The sequence below is a fragment of the Oncorhynchus kisutch genome, linkage group LG11 (genome assembly GCF_002021735.2).
Source record: "Oncorhynchus kisutch isolate 150728-3 linkage group LG11, Okis_V2, whole genome shotgun sequence".
In the NCBI taxonomy this organism is placed as follows: domain Eukaryota; kingdom Metazoa; phylum Chordata; class Actinopteri; order Salmoniformes; family Salmonidae; genus Oncorhynchus; species Oncorhynchus kisutch.
In genome coordinates, this window is record NC_034184.2 from 45,290,859 (window position 1) to 45,311,487 (window position 20,629).

At 41.8% G+C, this 20,629-nt stretch overlaps 1 protein-coding gene across 1 annotated transcript in view; it reads left to right on the top strand.

The window, feature by feature from the left end:
• Window positions 1-20,629, top strand: part of LOC109898832 (gamma-aminobutyric acid receptor subunit pi-like) — an 80,588-nt gene that overhangs the window by 27,614 nt on the left and 32,345 nt on the right. Inside the window, exon 2 of the mRNA XM_020493898.2 lies at window positions 1,953-2,042. Within this exon, the coding sequence (XP_020349487.2) occupies window positions 1,987-2,042 (56 nt within the window). The 5' untranslated portion in view covers window positions 1,953-1,986. The remainder of the gene's footprint in view (window positions 1-1,952; window positions 2,043-20,629) is intronic.

The window sequence follows — 20,629 nt, forward strand, 5'->3', positions numbered from 1 at the left end:
TACCGGAGCGCCAAGTCAAGGTCCAAGAGGCTTCTAACAGCTTCTAACCTCAATACATAAGACTACTGAACAGCTAATCAAATGGCTACCCAATGAAATGGCTACCCCCCCCACTTTATTAACTCTACCTAATGTGCACATTGACTCTATACCGATACCCCCTGTATATAGCCCCGTTATTGTTATTTACTGCTGCTCTTTAATTATTTGTTATTCTTATCTCTTACTTTTTTGGGGGTATTTTCTTAAAACTGCATTGTTGGTTTAGGGCTTGTAAGTAAGCATTTCAATGTAAGGTCTGTTACACGTGTTGTATTCGGCGCATGTGACAAATAAAATTTAGAAATTTTGTGATTTTGTGTTCATTTAACAATTTCTTTGTCGATTTTGATCTGTGCTTGGGTTAATTGAATTGCTGGAAGATCCACTTGCGGCCAAGTGTCAGCCTTCTGGCAGAGGCAACCAGGTTTTTGGCTAAAATGTCCTGGTGCTTGGTAAAGTTCATGATGCCGTTGACCTTAACCAGGATCAGTGGGGCTATTGATCTATCAGTGGGGCTATTGATCTATCAGTGGGGCTATTCTGCCCCAGGATCAGTGGAAGCAGAATAGCCCCATAACATCAAATATCCACCACCATATTTTATAGTTCTACACCAAATCCACAACAGGTATGCAGAGCTCATTTTCATGTCATCTGACCATAGTACGTCCTGGAGTTTGATAAATGGCACTTGGATTGGAACCAATGTTTTGGTCAAATGACATGAAAATAGAGCTCTTTGGCCACGCACACCAGTGGTGGGTTTGGCGTCGAAAAACAGAAGCATATGCATACTTTCTCAAACACTAAATATACAAATATGTATTTTACAGTTATAAGGAAGGTGAAATGTTATAGTAAGTCGTTTAATAAATTGATTTAGAAAAAATATTTTCAAGCCTAATTCATTCAGTTTTGTTGAGTAGGAAATATATCATATAATATATTCTATATTTGTATATTTTTTTATCATATTTGTGATGCGCACTTGAGCTTGTATCCTCAAAAGTGATTTCACCTCAGTAATGTATAATTCATTTTACCAGAAAGTAAACATTTTTGAAAGGTGAGATTTTAGCCTTTTTTTGCAGCATGTAGCATTACTAGTTATTGTTTATGGCCCTCTCATAGGAAATAATTTTTTTCTGGGATGACTTAGATTACATTTTCAATTACATTTAGTTACATTTGTCACGACCTCCGCCAAAGTTGGTTCCTCTCTTTGTTCGAGCGGCGGTCGGCGGTCAACGTCACCGGCTTTCTAGTCACCTCCAATCCATGTTTCATTTTCGTTTTGTTTTGTCTTCATTATACACACCTGGTTTCCATTCCATAATCAATGTTCCTTATTTAACCCTCTGGCTTCCCTTTCTGTTTTGGGCGTTATTGTCATTGTCATGTGGGTTTGATATTTTGTGCTCTGGATATTTGTGTTTTTCCTTGTTGGAACATTGCTTATTTTTGAGTAAATTCTCAGATTATTACTCATACCTGTGTCCTGCGCCTGACTCCGCCTTATCCATTCAGCTAATCATTGACAACATTTAAGAGGTTTTAAACCAAATCTATTTCTCTGATCAATTGCATAAGTATAAAATAATATATTATAATTTTTGGGGAGTATACCTCAGTATTTGTTATTTGTTTTATACAGGCTTTTTCTTCTCCTTTATCCAACATTTTGGAACCTGACTGTACAGTGTACAAAAACAGCACAGAAGGCTCAGAACATCTGTGATTCCCCTCAGCCAATTTGGAAACAGCACCTGAAAAGAGTCCTTTTCACTAGATCTGAACTAAATATTATTCAGTCGATGACCATATGTGAAGTACTGCAGGCATTGAACATGCACAAACGCCTGAGTGTACCTATATTTAGGGGTTGAGTTTTCGCTTTTCTCTTTTTTCAGATAGACTTAACCAGACGCCTCCACACCTCCAGCAATGATGGCTGTTCTCCGCTCTGGAGGAAGAGTGTTCATCATGCTCCTCATTAGCAGGTAATAAAGATAAGTTACAGTAGAATAGTTACAGTGACTGCCTAGGACCTGTGGTTACTATGTACAGATGTTGAATATACAGTCAGATGACAGTATGAGACATTGTTAAAAATGTTTTCAGACAATGGTAAAATTAGGTGTTGCTGAGTCCAGTGTAAAGGATTTTCGGTAACACTTTACTTGACACCCAACGTCATAACCATGTCATAACAGCTGACATAATTTGTCATAACCTGTTATAAAATGGTCATTACACTATCATGACACATATATTTACATATGTTTGACATTTTATGGCTGAGTGTAAAATCCCACAAAAGCCACCACGGTGGTTATTTCATGGCTGGTTATGACACCTGCATAAGAGTGTGGAAACCCACAAAACCTACCACACAAGTCAAAACATTCCATTACACCATAGCCTATGTATCAACAGTATGTTTAGGTTAAATATATATATTTTTAAATTGACCAAATTAAATTATCATTGTAATTGCGCACACATGGATGTCAGACATGCACCTACCCCAATGCTCTGTTGATGACGACTAGGATGAATGTAGGAGCAGATTTCAGGAGAAGGACAAGACACCCCTTTTTTTTACTGATGACTGAAATAAGGGCATGTACGTGATAGGCCTATGTGGCTTATATAATTATGATGGTCATAAATTATGATGATTGTGGACTTCAGGGTGCACCCCCATATCCACATCAACGGGACCGCAGTGGAGAAGGTGGAAAGCTTCAAGTTCCTTGTCGTACACGTCACTGACAAACTGAAATGGAAAACCCACACAGACAGTGTGGTGAAGAAGGCACAACAGAGTCTCTTCAACCTCAGGAGGCTAAAGGAATGTGGCTTGTCACCTAAAACCCTCACAAATTTCTACAGATGCACAATTGAAAGCATCCTGTCGGGCTGTATCACTGCCTGGTATGGCAAGGCTCTCCAGAGGGTGGTGTGGTCTGCCCAACGCATTACCGGGGGCAAACTACTGGCCCTCCAGGACACCTACAGCACCTGATATCACAGGAAGGCCATAAAGATCATCAAGGACATCAACCACTCAAGCCACTGCCTGTTCACCCCTCTATCATCTAGAAGGCGAGGTCAGTACAGGTGCATCAAAGCTGGGACCGAGAGACTGAAAAACAGCTTCTATCTCAAGGCCATCAGACTGATAAACAGCCATTAGAGGCTACTGCCTATAGGCATCAACTAGGAATCACTGGCCACTTTAAGGAATGGAACAGTAGTCACTTCAATAATGTTTACATATCTGGCATTACTCATATATACATATTAAATGACTAAGGTACCGTAGAATAGTATAGAACACAGTATATACATATGAGATGAGTAATGCAAGATATGTAATCATTATTAAGTGACTACGATACCATACATTAGAATATAATACAGTATATACAGTGGCAAGAAAAAGTATGTGAACCCTTTGGAAATACCTGGATTTCTGCATAAATTGGTCGTAAAATTTGATCTGATCTTCATCTAGGTCACAACAATAGGCAAACACAGTCTGCTTAAACTAATAACACACAAACAATTATATGTTTTCATGCCTTTATTGAACACAGTGTAAACATTCACAGTGCAGGGTGGGAAAAGTATGTGAACCCTTGGATTTAATAACTGGCTGACCCTCCTTTGGCAACAATAACCTCTACCAAACATTTTCGGTAGTTGCGGATCAGACCTGCACAACGGTCAGGAGGAATTTTGGACCATTCCTCCTTACAAAACTGTTTCAGTTCAGCAATATTCTTGGGATGTCTGGTGTGAACTGTTCTCTTGAGGTCATGCCACAGCATCTCGGTCGGGTAAAGGTCAGGACTCTGACTGGGCCACTCCAGAAGGTGTATTTTCTTCTGTTGAAGCCATTCTGTTGTTGATTTACTTCTGTGTTTTGGGTCATTGACCTATTGCATCACCCAACTTCTGTTGAGCTTCAATTGGCGGACAGATAGCCTAACATTCTCCTGCAAAATGTCTTGGAAAACTTGGGAATTCATTTTTCCGTCGATGACAGCAAGCTGTCCAGGCCCTGAGGAAGCAAAGCAGCCCCAAACCACGATTCTCCCTCCACCATACTATACAGTTGAGATGAGGTTTTGATGTTGGTGTACTGTGCCTTTTTTCTCCACACAGTGTTGTGTGTTCCTTCCAAACAACTCAACTGTAGTTTCATCTGTCCACAGAATATTTTGCCAGTAGTGCTGTGGAACATCCAGATGCACTTTTTCGAACTTCAGAAGTTCAGTAATGTTTTTTTTGGACAGCAGTGGCATCTTTTGTGGTGTCCTCCCATGAACACCATTATTGTTTAGTGTTTTACGTATCATAGACTCGTCAACAGAGATGTTAGCCTGTTCCAATGATTTCTGTAAGTCTTTAGCTGACACTCTAGGATTCTTCTTAACCTCATTGAGCATTCTTAGCTGTGGTCTTGCAGTCATCTTTGCAGGACAGCCACTCCTAGGGAGAGTAGCAGCAGTGCTGAACTGAAATCTCCATTTACAGACAATTTGTCTTACCGTGGACTGATGAACATCAAGGCTTTTAGAGATACTTTTGTAACCCTTTACAGCTTTATGCAAGTCAACAATTCTCAATCTTAGGTCTTCTGAGATCTCTTTTGTTTGAGGCATAGTTCACATCAGGCAATGATTCTTGTGAATAGCAAACTCAAATTTTGTGAGTTTTTTTAAAGGGCATGGCAGCTCTAACCAACATATCCAATCTCGTCTCATTGATTGGACTCCAGGTTAGTTGACTCCTGACTCCAATTAGCTTTTGGAGAAGTCATTAGCCTAGGGGTTCACATACTTTTTCCAACCTACACTGTGAATGTTTAAATTATGTATTCAATATAGACAAAAATACAATAATTTGTGTGTTATTAGTTTAAGCACTATGTTTGTCTATTGTTGTGACCTAGATGAAGATCAGATCAGATTTTATGACCAATTTATGCAGAATTCCAGGTAATTCCAAAGGGATCACATACTTTTTCTTGCCACTGTATATACTGTATTCTATTCTATTGTATGGTATCTTAATATCTATTGTATGGTCACTTAATAATGTTTACATATCTTGCATTACTCATCTTTTTTTATACTATTCTACTGTATCTATCAGGTATGAAGGTAAGACCCAGATGCAGACAATGTCAAATTAACAATGGTTTAATAATTCAACAGGGGCAGGCAATAGACAGGCAGGGGTCAGTAAACCAGAGGTGGGGCAACAGTACCGCATGGCAGGCAGGCTCAGGGTCGAGGTAGGCAGAGGTCAATAATCCAGAGGTCGGGGAAAAGGTACCGTTCAGGAGGCAGACTCAGGGTCAGGGGCAGGCAGAGTGGTCAAGCAGGCGGGCTCAGAGTTAAGACAGGCAAGGGTCAAAACCAGGAGGGCGAGATAAAGAGAGACTGGGAAAAGCAGGAGCTGAGACACAAAAACACTGGTTGACTTGACAAACAAGACGAACTGGCAACAGACAAACAGAGAACACAGATATAAATATAATGGGGAAGATGGGCGATGCCTGGAGGGGGGTGGAGACAATCACAAAGACAGGTGAAACAGATCCGGGTGTGACAGTATCTTAGTCCATTCTGCTCTGACATCGCTCGTCCATATGTATATAGTCTTAATTCATTCCTACTTAGATTTGTGTGTATTGGGTACATGTTATGTAATTTGTGAGATATTGCTTGTTATAGATATTACTGCACTGTCAGAGCTAGAAGCACAAGCATTTCGCTACACCTGCAATAACTTCTGCTAATCACGTGTAAGTGAGCAATACAATTTGATTTATGACTCATAATGCTTCGTGACACAGGATGGTCATAATCCTTCATGACAGTGTCATGAAGTGTATTTCTACAGGTTATTTCAAATATGACGAAAAAAACTTGATTGTAACGAATTCATTACAACAACAATTTAAACAAAAGGAATCTTCTTGGCAGGAAGTTTTTGTTGTTGAAAAGATGTGGGTTTTGACACTGTAGGTGTCGTAACCAGCCACAAATAATGCAATATACTGTATGTCACAACAGGTGTAAATATGAGTAATGACTGTGTTCTGATCATATTATGACAGGTTGTGTCACCTTTTATGACATATTATGAAAAGGGTTATAACCAGTGTTACTGTATTTTCTGTGTGTAGGTGTGTTTGTATGTGTGAGCGTGACCAAGCGCATGTGTGAGAGAGAGCGAGAGAGATAAATCAATTCTCCATTGGTTGTTTTGTTGAGGCACATCAATACTCAATAACGACTCCCCATGCATCATTCAGAAGCATTGAAATTCTCTACAGAAGTTTTGAAATTCAAATTGACACTGCCACGGTGCTGCTGTGTGGCACCAGTGATGCAGCAATCAGCACCACATGCACCAAGCACTGTGCCCTTCAGGAGTCACGCAGAGAGAATGATGGGATGTTGTGGTGCATATTTGACCCTTACCGTGACAGGAACTCATCCTCTTCTTGCCAGAAGAATTTTCTTTGCAGGCATAATATTCTCCGTGCACAACTTAGATAAGTCCAACCCCCCGGGTACCACCTTATTCTGCCATAAAAAGTTGCTCCACGGCACAGTATCTCCGGCCGCCATCCCTTCGGAGATTAACAGCAGGAGGCCTGGTGTCAAGTGCTATCTGCTTTGGGTACAGATGCTTTGGTCCACAGTGTCCCATCCCACACGGGAGTCTTTGTCCATTTACAGATGTGATATCTTAATTTAACCACTTTGTTGTCGCTGAGATTTTTCCTGAAATTCAAATGAGCCCTGGGATAGAAATAAATTCAACTGAAATCTGCAGTTATCTTGCTCTCTCCCTCACTCAAAGAATAATGCACTAGACAAAAATAGTTTTTCTCAACAATGTAGGGGCCAAAATCATTGACACCCCTAAAGATTCTTATAAATAATATTGTCCAAAGTTTAGTATTTGGTCCCATAATCCCAGCATGCAATGACTACATCAAGCTTGTGACTATGACTGTGATATGCAGTTACTTTTGGTTGTGTTTCAGATTATTTTGTGCCCAATAAAATATATTGGGTCATTTTGGAGTCACTTTTATTATAAATAACTAGTGGTGCAACGGATCACGGTTGAGTCACAGATTGGATCATTTTTCGGATCAAATATAACTTTGCTCTCCATTTATTACTTAAAGAACACTTAAAGCAAGGAACTTTTCAATGTTTAAATCAAATATAAAAAATAATCTATTCAATACTAGATTGTTAAATTATAGTGCAATATGAGGCATGATACCTTCTTCCTTTGAACAATAGTGAATGAAAAAAATTGCCTGTGTCCACATCATCAAAGAAAAGTTTAAAAAAAGAAAGCAAAGCAGACCTGAGCTCATAACTTCATATTATTTTTCAAAAAGATGAGGATGTCTACATTGCCTGGGGAAAGGGTCGACCTCTTTGCAGTCACTATGTCCCCTGCCGTGGAGAACACCCTCTCACTAGGAACTGAAGTGCCAGGCACAGCCAGGTAGCGTCTTGCCATCATGGCAATGTGAGGGCATTTACACACATTGCTTTTCCACCACGCCAGTGGATCACCATGCCGGTGGATCACCATGCTAGTGGATCACCACGCCAGTGGATCACCATGCTAGTGGATCACCATGCTAGTGGATCACCATGCTAGTGGATCACCACGCCAGTGGATCACCATGCTAGTGGATCACCATGCTAGTGGATCACCATGCTAGTGGATCACCATGCTAGTGGATCACCATGCTAGTGGATCACCACGCCAGTGGATCACCATGCTAGTGGATCACCATGCTAGTGGATCACCATGCTAGTGGATCACCACGCCAGTGGATCACCATGCTAGTGGATCACCATGCTAGTGGATCACCATGCTAGTGGATCACCACGCCAGTGGATCACCATGCTAGTGGATCACCATGCTAGTGGATCACCATGCTAGTGGATCACCATGCTAGTGGATCACCACGCCAGTGGATCACCACGCTAGTGGATCACCATGCTAGTGGATCACCATGCTAGTGGATCACCACGCCAGTGGATCACCACGCCAGTGGATCACCACGCCAGTGGATCACCATGCTAGTGGATCACCACGCCAGTGGATCACCATGCTAGTGGATCACCACGCCAGTGGATCACCATGCTAGTGGATCACCATGCTAGTGGATCACCACGCCAGTGGATCACCATGCTAGTGGATCACCATGCTAGTGGATCACCACGCCAGTGGATCACCATGCTAGTGGATCACCATGCTAGTGGATCACCACGCCAGTGGATCACCATGCTAGTGGATCACCACGCCAGTGGATCACCATGCTAGTGGATCACCACGCCAGTGGATCACCATGCTAGTGGATCACCATGCTAGTGGATCACCACGCCAGTGGATCACCATGCTAGTGGATCACCATGCCAGTGGATCACCATGCTAGTGGATCACCATGCCAGTGGATCACCATGCTAGTGGATCACCATGCCAGTGGATCACCATGCTAGTGGATCACCATGCCAGTGGATCACCACGCCAGTGGATCACCATGCTAGTGGATCACCATGCCAGTGGATCACCATGCTAGTGGATCACCATGCTAGTGGATCACCATGCTAGTGGATCACCATGCTAGTGGATCACCATGCCAGTGGATCACCATGCTAGTGGATCACCATGCCAGTGGATCACCACGCCAGTGGATCACCATGCCAGTGGATCACCATGCCAGTGGATCACCATGCTAGTGGATCACCATGCTAGTGGATCACCATGCTAGTGGATCACCATGCCAGTGGATCACCATGCCAGTGGATCACCATGCCAGTGGATCACCATGCTAGTGGATCACCATGCTAGTGGATCACCATGCTAGTGGATCACCATGCCAGTGGATCACCATTTTTTTATTTTTTATTTTAATTTTATTTATATTTACCAATAGACTGTGTACAGCTGCAGCGATCGGTTAGCTGCTCAGATAGCTGATGTTTGAAGTTGGTGAGGGAGATAAAAGTCTCCAACTTCAGCGATTTTTGCAATTCGTTCCAGTCACAGGCAGCAGAGTACTGGAACGAAAGGCGGCCAAATGAGGTGTTGGCTTTAGGGATGATCAGTGAGATACACCTGCTGGAGCGCGTGCTACGGATGGGTGTTGCCATCGTGACCAGTGAGCTGAGATAAGGCGGAGCTTTACCTAGCATGGACTTGTAGATGACCTGGCGACGAATATGTAGCGAGGGCCAGCCGACTAGAGCATACAAGTCGCAGTGGTGGGTGGTATAAGGTGCTTTAGTGACAAAACGGATGGCACTGTGATAGACTGCATCCAGTTTGCTGAGTAGAGTGTTGGAAGCCATTTTGTAGATGACATCGCCGAAGTCGAGGATCGGTAGGATAGTCAGTTTTACTAGGGTAAGCTTGGCGGCGTGAGTGAAGGAGGCTTTGTTGCGGAATAGAAAGCAGACTCTTGATTTGATTTTCGATTGGAGATGTTTGATATGAGTCTGGAAGGAGAGTTTGCAGTCTAGCCAGACACCTAGGTACTTATAGACGTCCACATATTCTAGGTCGGAACCATCCAGGGTGGTGATGCTAGTCGGGCATGCGGGTGCAGGCAGCGACCGGTTTACCATGCCAGTGGATCACCATCCACTGGAATGCTGCTTGCTACCTTGTAGGATGTCACCTCCTCTTTGATGGTGTTGGCAAATGTCTTGCCTGTGTCCTTGCTTGCAAAGGTCTCTCCGAAAAGCTCCTTCATGGCCAAATTATTTTGTGGAGGAGATGCCTCTGAGTCTACTCCTGTCGGCTCTGTGGCTTAACCCTGCAGGAAAAAATGACTTGATCTATTAAACTAACTAATTGTTTATTTTCATATTTCATAGAATTATAATTGTGGCATTAACATTTAATAAAAGCCTTTATTATTCCAAATCAAAAACTGATGATTCTAATAGCAAGAGCATAGACTAAGATTAGACTGCAGTATATTTATTGTTAAAGTAATTCCCTCTTATGCATTTGTTTACCTCTTCAGTGGCCACAATCTCAGTGGTGAGATCACTGTATGTCCTCCGGCGTAGGGCAGGGTCTCGGTGAGACAGGGACTTGAACCTTGCATCCAGTGCAGTAGATCTATGAAGGTAGTCCTGTACATTAGGGGGGTATCTGGGGTTCAGGTCCTCTCTAATGGCAGCCTTGACATCTCTAGTGAGTGTGCTGTCTTCCTCACTTGTGGTCATGGATGGTAGAATCCTTGTTTTCAGGAGGTAGGATCATGGACACAGATGGTGCAGTTTCAGTGCTCAATAGAGTTGTAACCGTTTGGAGGGGTTTGAGCACATGGAGGACCTCCTATGACACTTTCACGTCATCATCAGACAAGGTGACGGTCTTTATTTATTTTCAGGGTCTTGTCTGACAGTGCAGAGTATACAGCTGTCTGCTGCTCAAGATAGCTCTCCAACATGTCATAAGTGGAGTTCCATCTTGTTGTGACATCATGTATGAGCTTGTGGGTCGGTAGCTGTAACATTTCTTGCTTGGTCTTAAGCACATGAGCGGCTGTTTCGGTGGAAAAAGAAATCCACCTTCCTAATCCAAGGAGGCGGTCCATCTGGTTCACTGAGATTCCCCTTTGGGATGCTACATTGATTACATGTGCAAAGCAAGCTATCTGTGGCCCCAGTCCAGCTTCTATCACTGCATTTACTTGGTTCTTGGCATTATCTGTGGTCATTGGGATATTCCTATTGGGCCTCTCTAGCTTCCACTCTGTGCCAGATTTGTGCCTGTGTGACTCTCATTGAGGGGGCGTGTCTGTAGCACCAGCCTTCGCATCTCCCACTCCTCTGTGGTGTAGTGAGCAGTCACAGTCACGTAGCTTTCCATTGCCCTGGAGGTCCACCCGTCGGTGGTGAGGGCAACAGAGGATGCCTTGGATAATTTGTCCACAATTTAGATATTTTCCTGTTCATAAAGATCTGGCACGATTTTCATACTGAAGTGGTGGAAGGGGATTTTGTAGCGTAGCTCAAGCACTTTCACCATATTTTTAAACACTTTGTTTTCCAAAACAGAGTATGGCCTCATGTCTACAGCGATAAACATCCCAATAGATTTGATGATGGCTTTAGCCTGGTCTGATTCTGACTGAATTTAACAGCGGCAGTAAGAAATTGAAATATCAGTCAAATGAACCACCGCTGAGTTGTTGGAGCGTTCCCATGCTAAGGTTAGGTTGCCCATGCCCTGAGCACACCCTAGTTTTTGAGTTCCACCAAATAAAATCAAGTGTATTTGTCATATGCGCCGAATACAACAGGTGTAGGCCTTACTGTGAAATGCTTATTTACAATCCCTCACTTACCTAACAATGCAGTGAAGAAAATAGAGTTACGAAAACATATACTAAATGAACTAAAGTTAAAAACGTTTTATTTTTATTTTTTTAAGTAACACAAAAAAATTATACTATATACTATATACAGGGGGGTACCGGTACCGAGTCAATGTGCAGGGGTACAAGTTAGTAGAGATCATTTGTACATGTAAGTAGGGGTAAAGTAACTATGCACAGATAATAAACAGCAAGTAGCAGCAGTGTAAAAACAAAGGGGGGGGGGGGGGGGGGGGGGGGGGTGACAATGCAAATAGTCCGGGTGGACATTTGATTAATTGTTCAGCAGTCTTATAGTCTTATGGCTTGGGGATAGAAGCTGTTAAGGAGCCTTTTGGACCTAGACTTGGTGCTCTGGTGTCGCTTCCCATGACATAGCAGAGAGAACAGTCTATGACATTGGTGACTGAAGTCTTTGACACTTTTTTGGTCCTTCCTTTCACACTGCCTAGTATATAGGTCCTGGATGGCAGGAAGCTTGGCCCGAGTGATGTACTGGGCTGTACGCACTACCCTCTGTATCGCCTTATGGTCGAATGCCGAGCAGTAGCCATACCAGGCGGTGATACCAAGTCATACCAAGTCCCACAGCAAATCCTCTGCACAGTGGGAATCATGGATCTGCCTCGCAATAATATGTTAATGGTGTGGGAAGTATAATGGTTGCCCTTTCCTGCAGTCAAATGACCTAGTGGCCATATGGGTGGAATGTTATTAATTGTGTTACGGTTTTCTTCCGTCGAAGGAGAGGCGGACCAAACTGCAGCGTGGTTATCTCGATACATCTTTAATAAAGATAATAACGAACAATACAAAACACTAAATGTAACGTGAAAAACCTAAACAGCCCTATCTGTTAGAGACGGAGACAGGAACAATCACTCAAAGAATATGGCTTCCTAAATATGGTTCCCAATCAGAGACAACGATAAACACCTGCCTCTGATTGAGAACCACTCCAGGCAACCATAGACTTTCCTAGACTACTCTACTATACCACAATCCCATAACCTACAAAAACCCCAAGACAAAACACACCACATAAATAACCCATGTCACACCCTGGCCTGACCAAAATAATAAAGGAAACACAAAATACTAAGACCAGGGCGTGACATTTGGTAATGATTTCAGTGTAATAAACATTATGTCTATGTCAAATGTTTTTGGTATATTTCAGTCTTCTGTGATGTATATGAAGTGTAATTGTCACGAACGTTATAATGAATGTCGGACCAAGGCACAGCGTGCGTAGAGTTCCACATTTGTAATTAATGAAACTCACCAAAACAATAAAGAACAAACAAAACGTGAAGTCAATGCAGTGTTCACAGGCACTACACAAAAACAAGATCCCACCACAAACAGGTGGGAAAAGGCTGCCTAAGTATGATCCCCAATCACAGACAACGATAGACAGCTGCCTCTGATTGGGAACGATACCAGGCCAACCTGGAAATAAAGAAACTAGAATGCCCACCCTAGTCACACCCCGACCTAACCAAAATAGAGAATAAAGGATCTCTAAGGTCAGGGCGGGACATTAATATTGGGTTGCAAACTCAAAATAAATACATTTCAACTCCATATCGGAAATATGTGTGTGAGGTGTATACTTTTGTTTCAAAGTATATTGGTTTAAGACTACCAAGAAACACTCGATGTGACACTGATTTAGCTCACTGCAGTAAAAGGTTTAAGGAATATCAAGCCAGAACAAACCTTTTCATCTTATTTGGGGACTTTGGCCTCCTTTAATGCGCTTTAGATCTCAAAGTCATTCTAAACAGGAATTAGCTGCAATCTTCAACACTAATGTCTTTCAGAAGATACATTACAGAAGCATATCCTCTACATGGGGCAGTAGGTAGCCTAGCGGTTAGTAACCGGAGGGTTGCCAGTTGAAATCCTGGGTCCGACAGGAAAAATCTGTCAGGAACTGAGCTGGCAACTGGAGGGTTGATGGCATCGAATTCTAGATGCCATTGCCTGCACAACCCTCCACAACAACTGCTCCCCGGGCGCCCAGTGTGGCAGTACCCTGCACCTCTCCAAAAACCTGTATATGTATGTGTGTCTTTCAGAAGTCAAATTTAGTTTGGAAATAATGGACAACGCAGCTGGATGAGGCGGAGTTGTTACCAAATAAAACAATACTAAAGCACACCAGTAGAAAACAAATAAGCTAGTTCATACCTTCTCATATTTTGGTTGCTGGAGATGCTACCCAATCATTCGATCGATTAATTCTATATTTAAAATGGAGCAAACGGCATTTTAGCAACATGACATCTTGTTAAAATCTGTTCATATACACCGGCAGGTAGAATATACTACTTTTTTTTTCTTTCTGACAAGCGAGGACTTAGATATGGTCCTTCTCACGTTTTTATAAATTCTTAGAATGTTTGGGGAGGACGTATACTAAGGGATTTGTGGAAATGGTTTAGCAATATAGACTGGAAAATCAGCCATGCATTTGGACAATTCAGTAGGCCTTTATGCAAATAAGCCATTTGCCACTAGGGCCTGCCATCATTCACTTTGAACTGGACTGTGTGTTTACAGCCAGTAGCAACAGCGTGACTTTAGTCATTAGAACGCAAAATACACCTGAATGGATATCTGCCATCACCATGGGAGTCCTCTTACATTTGGGAACTTTACAGTCCTATTGACCAAATAACCATGAAAAGGTAGGCTCGCTCTCCCTCAGTTATGAACATCAACAAGATCAAAAACGAATGCTAGCCAGAGCGAGGTGAGCTAAAATCTAACGAGAGAACATTAGATAAACCCTCTTACATTTTTTCAGCTAGTTGGCCATCAAAATTGCACTGATAAACGATGGGGAATAGTAGCCTACTCGTCCTTCTGCAGGTTGCCTGCCAATGCATGCTTGTCCCAACCAAGCACCCAAGCTAACTGGCTAAAGTTGTCTAGCTTACTAGCTAGCTGCTTCTAGACTGAATGAGAGAACACCTCACTATGACCATTTTACTCGCCCTATCAGAGCTGGTTAGGCTTTTTAAACGTTATTTGTGACTAACTATTAACTATTTAAATGAGCATTCGTGACTAACTATTACTTTTTTTGCCTACACATATTCAGCGGGTGTTGCGAGTTTATAAATTCATTAGTTATTCTGTGCTCTGGTACACTCAGACGAGTGTCCTGAAATTGGAGTAGATCGACAGAGTGAATGTGCAAACGCAACGAAATGCTAACTGAATAAGTCGTTCAAGTTCAGCATAGCTAGCAAAGCGATTCACATTTCTTGATACATAAATAGATACGTTAGCTTATTAGTCACGTTATGACTGACTTGTGATCATTGCCCTTGCTAGTTTGATTGGAATAACATTCCCATCCTTAGTTACACCCACAGATATTGCCAACTACTTTATTTTTTCATCGTAAATACACGTACACATGGATTTTGTATTGTAGATATGTGGTAGTAGGCTAGTGGTTGCTGGACCCCAGGAAGAGTAGCTGCTTCCCTGGCAGCAGTTTAGTCAAATTAGTCTGTTTTGGTCCAAAATATTTAATAATTGAAACTGAAACAGTGCATCCCGAATGGAGGCAGCAAACAATGTACCAGACCAGCTGTGATTTGCAACCTGATAGCAATATTTTTTGGACTACCAAGAAAGTTATTGGTGAATTAAATTAATCATGCATTCATCTATTCTGCCAACAATGCCTTACTGTACGCCATGTAATTCATGAGTCAAATATAACCTATTTTTAAAACCTCTTATGAAGTTGGTTTTGTACCATAAAAATGGGAATTTTATATTTTTGACTGATATGATTGTTTGTTTTATATCTGCAAAGTAGTTAAAAAGCTGTTAGTTTCATTTTATTTCCAATTTATTTATATTGCCCTTCTTACATCAGCTGATATATCAAAGTGCTGTACAGAAACCCAGCCGAAAACCCCAAACAGCAAGCAATGCAGGTGTAGAAGCATGGTGGCTAGGAAAAACTCCCTAGACAGGCAGAAACCTTGAGGAACCAGGCTATAAGGTGTGGCCAGTTCTCTTCTGGCTGTGCTGGGTGGAGATTATAACAGAACATGGTATTGAAGGAATTTAATTCCTCTGTTTTAATTCCCAATGAAAATTAAACACTGTCAATTCATAAGAATTTGTAAGACCCTTATTTTATAGAAATAGACAGAGCCCGGTCTTAAAGTCAAATAGCAGCCTTTATTCACGAGAATACTGCCCACAATACAGGTTACCACAGGTTATAAACTGAAAATGACGTCATTAGTTCCAGCACCAACCCGTGCCATCTCCGTTCCAGTACAAAGGCTGTATCTCAAGCCTTCCCACATCCGTCTCCCTACCAATTTAATATAATTTACGAGTCAAGGTTCTCTCGTGTAGATAAGCATTCTAGCCAGTCTGATTCATTTGTACCAAGGGACAGACAGTCATTGTTCTAACTCTTGACCACATTCACACACATTATATTCAGTACTGGGATCAAGAAAGAAAACTCATACATTTACAGCAACATAATAGTATTCTGATTAGTCAGTCCTGATTGTAATGTATACATAATTAGTCATCATTGATAAAAATTCCCTTAACACATGGCCAAGATGTTCAAATGTTCATAAATGACCAGCATGGTCAAATAATAATAATAATCACAGTAGTTGTTGAGGGTGCAACAAGTCAGCACCTCAGGAGAAAATGTCAGTGTGCTTTTCATAGCCAATCATTGAGAGTATCTCTACCACTCCTTCTGTCTCTAGAGAGTTGAAAACAGCAGGCCTGGGACAGCTAGCACGTCCGGTGAACAGGTCAGGGTTCCATAGCCACAGGCACAACAGTTGAAACTGGAGCAGCAGCACGGCCAGGTGGACTGGGGACAGCAAGGAGTCATCATGCCAAGTAGTCCTGAGGCATGGTCCTAGGGCTCAGGGTCTCCGAGAGAGAGAATTAGAGAGAGCATATTTAAATTCACACAGGACACATACTCCAGATAACAAACTGACCCTAGCCCCCCGACAAACTACTGCAGCATAAATACTGGAGGCTGAGACAGGAGGGGTCAGGAGACACTGTGGCCCCATCCGATGATACCCCCAGACAGGGCCAAACAGGCAGGATATAACCAACCACTTTGCCAAAGTACAGCTCCCACACCACTAGAGGGATATCTTCAACCACCAACTTACCATCCTGAGACAAGGCTGAGTATAGCCCACAAAGATCTCCGCCACGGCACAACCCAAGGGGGGGCGCCAACCTTTAATAATGCATCCCAGTTGTATATTCTGTGTCCTTTGCTTGCTAGCTATCTACAAAGTATCTGCATTTGTGTTTGTTTAAGCTTTTTTCTTTTGGACACATCCTGATACAATTGCCTGGCATAGTGCCTTCGTCAGGACACTCAACACTTCATTACATATCAAGCACTAGGCTAGAAGCTAGCTAAATAGTTTTTGCTAGAAAACCTGTCAATAGGACAACCTAATAAAAAAATATCAGTTGCTGAAAACAGCTGGTTAAATATAGAAATTTAATGTGGGAGGATTTGACAGCATAGCTCCACTTGCGCCATGACTGCAGTAGGTGCTGGAGAAATGTGTTCATCTCTCACCACGTTAGGTGCTCCAAAAAACATACGTCTCTGCAAAAACAGCTAGCTAAGGTTTTCATTGGACCTGTGTTTTCAATGTATCCAATTTCAGTTTGTGTGATTGTTGGTTTAGCTCTCTAACGTTGTAGCAAGTACGGTCTGCATGTCACGGCCGTTGAATGAAGAGGACCAAGGTGCAGCGTTGTAAGCGTATATATGATTTTTATTAGAAAGGATGCCGAACAGAACAAAACAATAAACACTACAAAACAAACCGTGAAGCTAAAGGCTGTGCCACAAACAAAGTCAACTTCCCACAAAGACAGGTGGGAAAAAGGGCTACCTAAGTATGGTTCTCAATCAGAGACAACGATAGACAGCTGTCCCTGATTGAGAACCCTACCCGGCCAAAACGTTGAAATACAAATAATAGAACAGAATACCCACCCCAAATCACACCCTAACCAACCCAAATAGAGACTTAAAAAGGATCTAAGGTCAGGGCGCGACACTGCATGTGTAGGAGCATGATTGCAAGGTGTTCCACTATAATTTCCAACTGTCCCGATATCTTTTAAAACTGTCCTGTTATCTGGTTTTAATTCCAGAATGTCCTTCTAGCCAAATAGGAGTATTCAACAATGCTGTGGTATAAAGTGATCTTAATCTTATTTTACACCCATAATTAGGGTGTTTTTAGATATCCTATCTCCGTGAGACAGCTATTGGTAATCCCAGATCATTGGTTGCTGATACTTTATCCTCCTTCCCAACACTTGTCCTAGGCTAAAACACTTGCCCTAGGCTAAAACACTTGCAAATAGGATTGTTAATGGCTGTGCTCTGATGTACTTTTTAAAATATATATATATTTTTTACAAAAGCAGACACTTTTTTTTCCAATTGCAGAATGAACAATGTTAAATGCCCACTCTATTGTACTATACAACTATTACTACTGTAGCCCACTATAGAACCCTTTACAATCGTAGATATCCTAACGTTTGGAGTCAAACAGCAAAGTATAACAATAAAGGGGAAAAATCTGCCATTATTTTATTGTGAACACAACATTGATACACATTAATAAGTACTCCAATTGAATGCCCTGAGAAGTGATGTTTTCCATTTGTTAATAAACCTATGTATAACCCTGTCTGCTAGACATAGTGAAATGTACTTCCCTAATTTGTCCAATCTCAGGTGTGCAGGCCCACCGTGTCACAGTTGTTTCCATATTGCCAGGAAGACATTGTTTGTTTATCTTTATTTTGGTACAGGCTTTCAGTAACATTCATGTAGTTCTGTCTCATCCAGTATTGTGGATGAAACCAAAGTAGTTATCATATTGAGTGCCTTTTTCTGGACGGTTAACCATTTCCCCTCAACAAATAAATTAATGCACTAATGGGATGGAAAGTCTGTAAAGAATAATTATAGGCTATGTTCAGACAAATCTTTATTTGATGATTCTGTTTTTAGATGTTTTGCTTAGTTAAGGTACATTTGATACTCCAAAATCAGATGTTTTCAGATCACTAAAGTCATGTTCACTTCGCGGTTCATCTATTTTGCAGATCCAGCTCTATGCCACAATCCAAAAATGAAGGATTGTTTATTTTGCTGAAGAAAACCCATCTAGAGCAAAGCAGCACATCTAACTGTTTCTGCATCAGCAATTAGACCAGCCTGGAAAAACCAGGGGCATGCAGATTCTAACCTCAGAATCTAACAAGCACTTCCTTCCTCTGTCTCCTGCTCTTTCCTTGAGCCACCCCCCATATTGCCAAAGCCACTGGCCCGTCTCACTTCCCCTCATATCCTCCTCAGGCTTTGCTGCTCCCAAGGAAACAACATTTATATTTACTGAACATATCTGGACTGAAATGCATCCATCTAAAAAGAACAAAACACACTTCCCATTTACTTAGAGTGGCTGAACCAAAATTCTAAATTCCACACCTTTTTTGAAGAGACACTTGGCCAGACCCGATTTAGGAAGCAGTGCACGAAGGGTGGCTTGGAAGGCATTCCTACTTAAAAGCTTGGCTTCCTGTGAATTCCATATCTTGTGCCCCTAAGAGTCCTAGGCATAATTGGAGTACTGTGCGATTAAAGCAGACATAACAATTAAAAGCATACAGGTGTAGGATCTTTATTTGACCTATATTGTCACAGCAAAATAACAGGATTTGAACATTTAATCCAGTGTTACGCAATCGGTGGTTAGGCTGTTAGCTGGCCAAAAGTAGGTTACATGAAAAGTGCAATACTGTTATATTTGTTATTGTGGATTTTCAGTTAATTTATGGAAATATAATAGTAATATTTCCCCCACTGCTCCCTCTGCTAGGATCTCTTGATTGGGCCAGTACTGACTTTGAGAATCTATAATTATGCCCACCTGTGTGTGACCTATATTGTTGTTGTGACATTGATTGCCATTGCCCCCTATGCATGCTAAAGCAGGGCTCATACCCAAAACGTTTGTACGACAATACAAATATGTTAGCTTACGTTTATTCACCAGAGCGCTGTCCTATTTAAAAAAAAATCTTTCTATATCACGAAGCTCATCTGCATTTCCTGCGATGCAGGAACCTTCCCAGCAACAAAAGAGTGATCAAATTAAGATCCTATATCTGTAATGATGAGTCCTGTCTTGTAATTTTTCTTGAGGTTGTCGAGTTGTGTCTGCCATGCCTTTAATGGCTTCTGGAATGGTCTATGATGTGTCGAGACTCTTGTTTGCACTCTGTGGGAATTGCATGATTGCATCTGACATTATTTTGGTCATTGTCTGGATGAGGAGAGGATCGAAGCATGGGGCTCTCTACTCTCTCCCTGCCTACACCGCATCTAGTTATCCCCAGCTTAACACATGGAGGCGTCGCACACATCCAATCAATTCCTCATTCTCCGAGCAGTGGCCAGGCTATGAGCATCCATATAAAATGTGAGCAAAGGATTCATGTGTCCTTTTGAGACAACAGCTGATAATCAGCTGAGGGGACGCGCTGTACCAAAATTAACGAATGGCGGGAATCAATGTAATTGAGCATTAGGTGATGCGTTCTCAGAAGGATGAATCAACGTTGTTGCCTCGTCATGTCAACCAAACAATTCTATGTGATGATGTTGAATCAACGTGCAAAACTGATAGGATTTGCAAAATGTAATCAATGTAAGCTTCTTTTTTTTCACCCAACTTTTAACTCAATCGAATGACAGGGTAACATTTTTGGTCAATTTCACATTGAATTCACATTAGTTGACAACTCAACCAAATGTAAATCAAAACTAGACATTGAAATGTCTATTTCCAGTGGGAAGTATGCGGATCCTTGTAGCTGTGTGGGATAATATATTCAAAAATGTTTGCCTTGGGGTAAGTTGAGCCAATAATGGCCGGAATGGATTAAATGGAATGGTATCAAACATGTTTTTTATGTGTTTAATATGCTTCCATTCCAGACACTATTATGAGCTGTTCTCACCTCAATAGCCACCACTAAGGGCGACAATAGCCC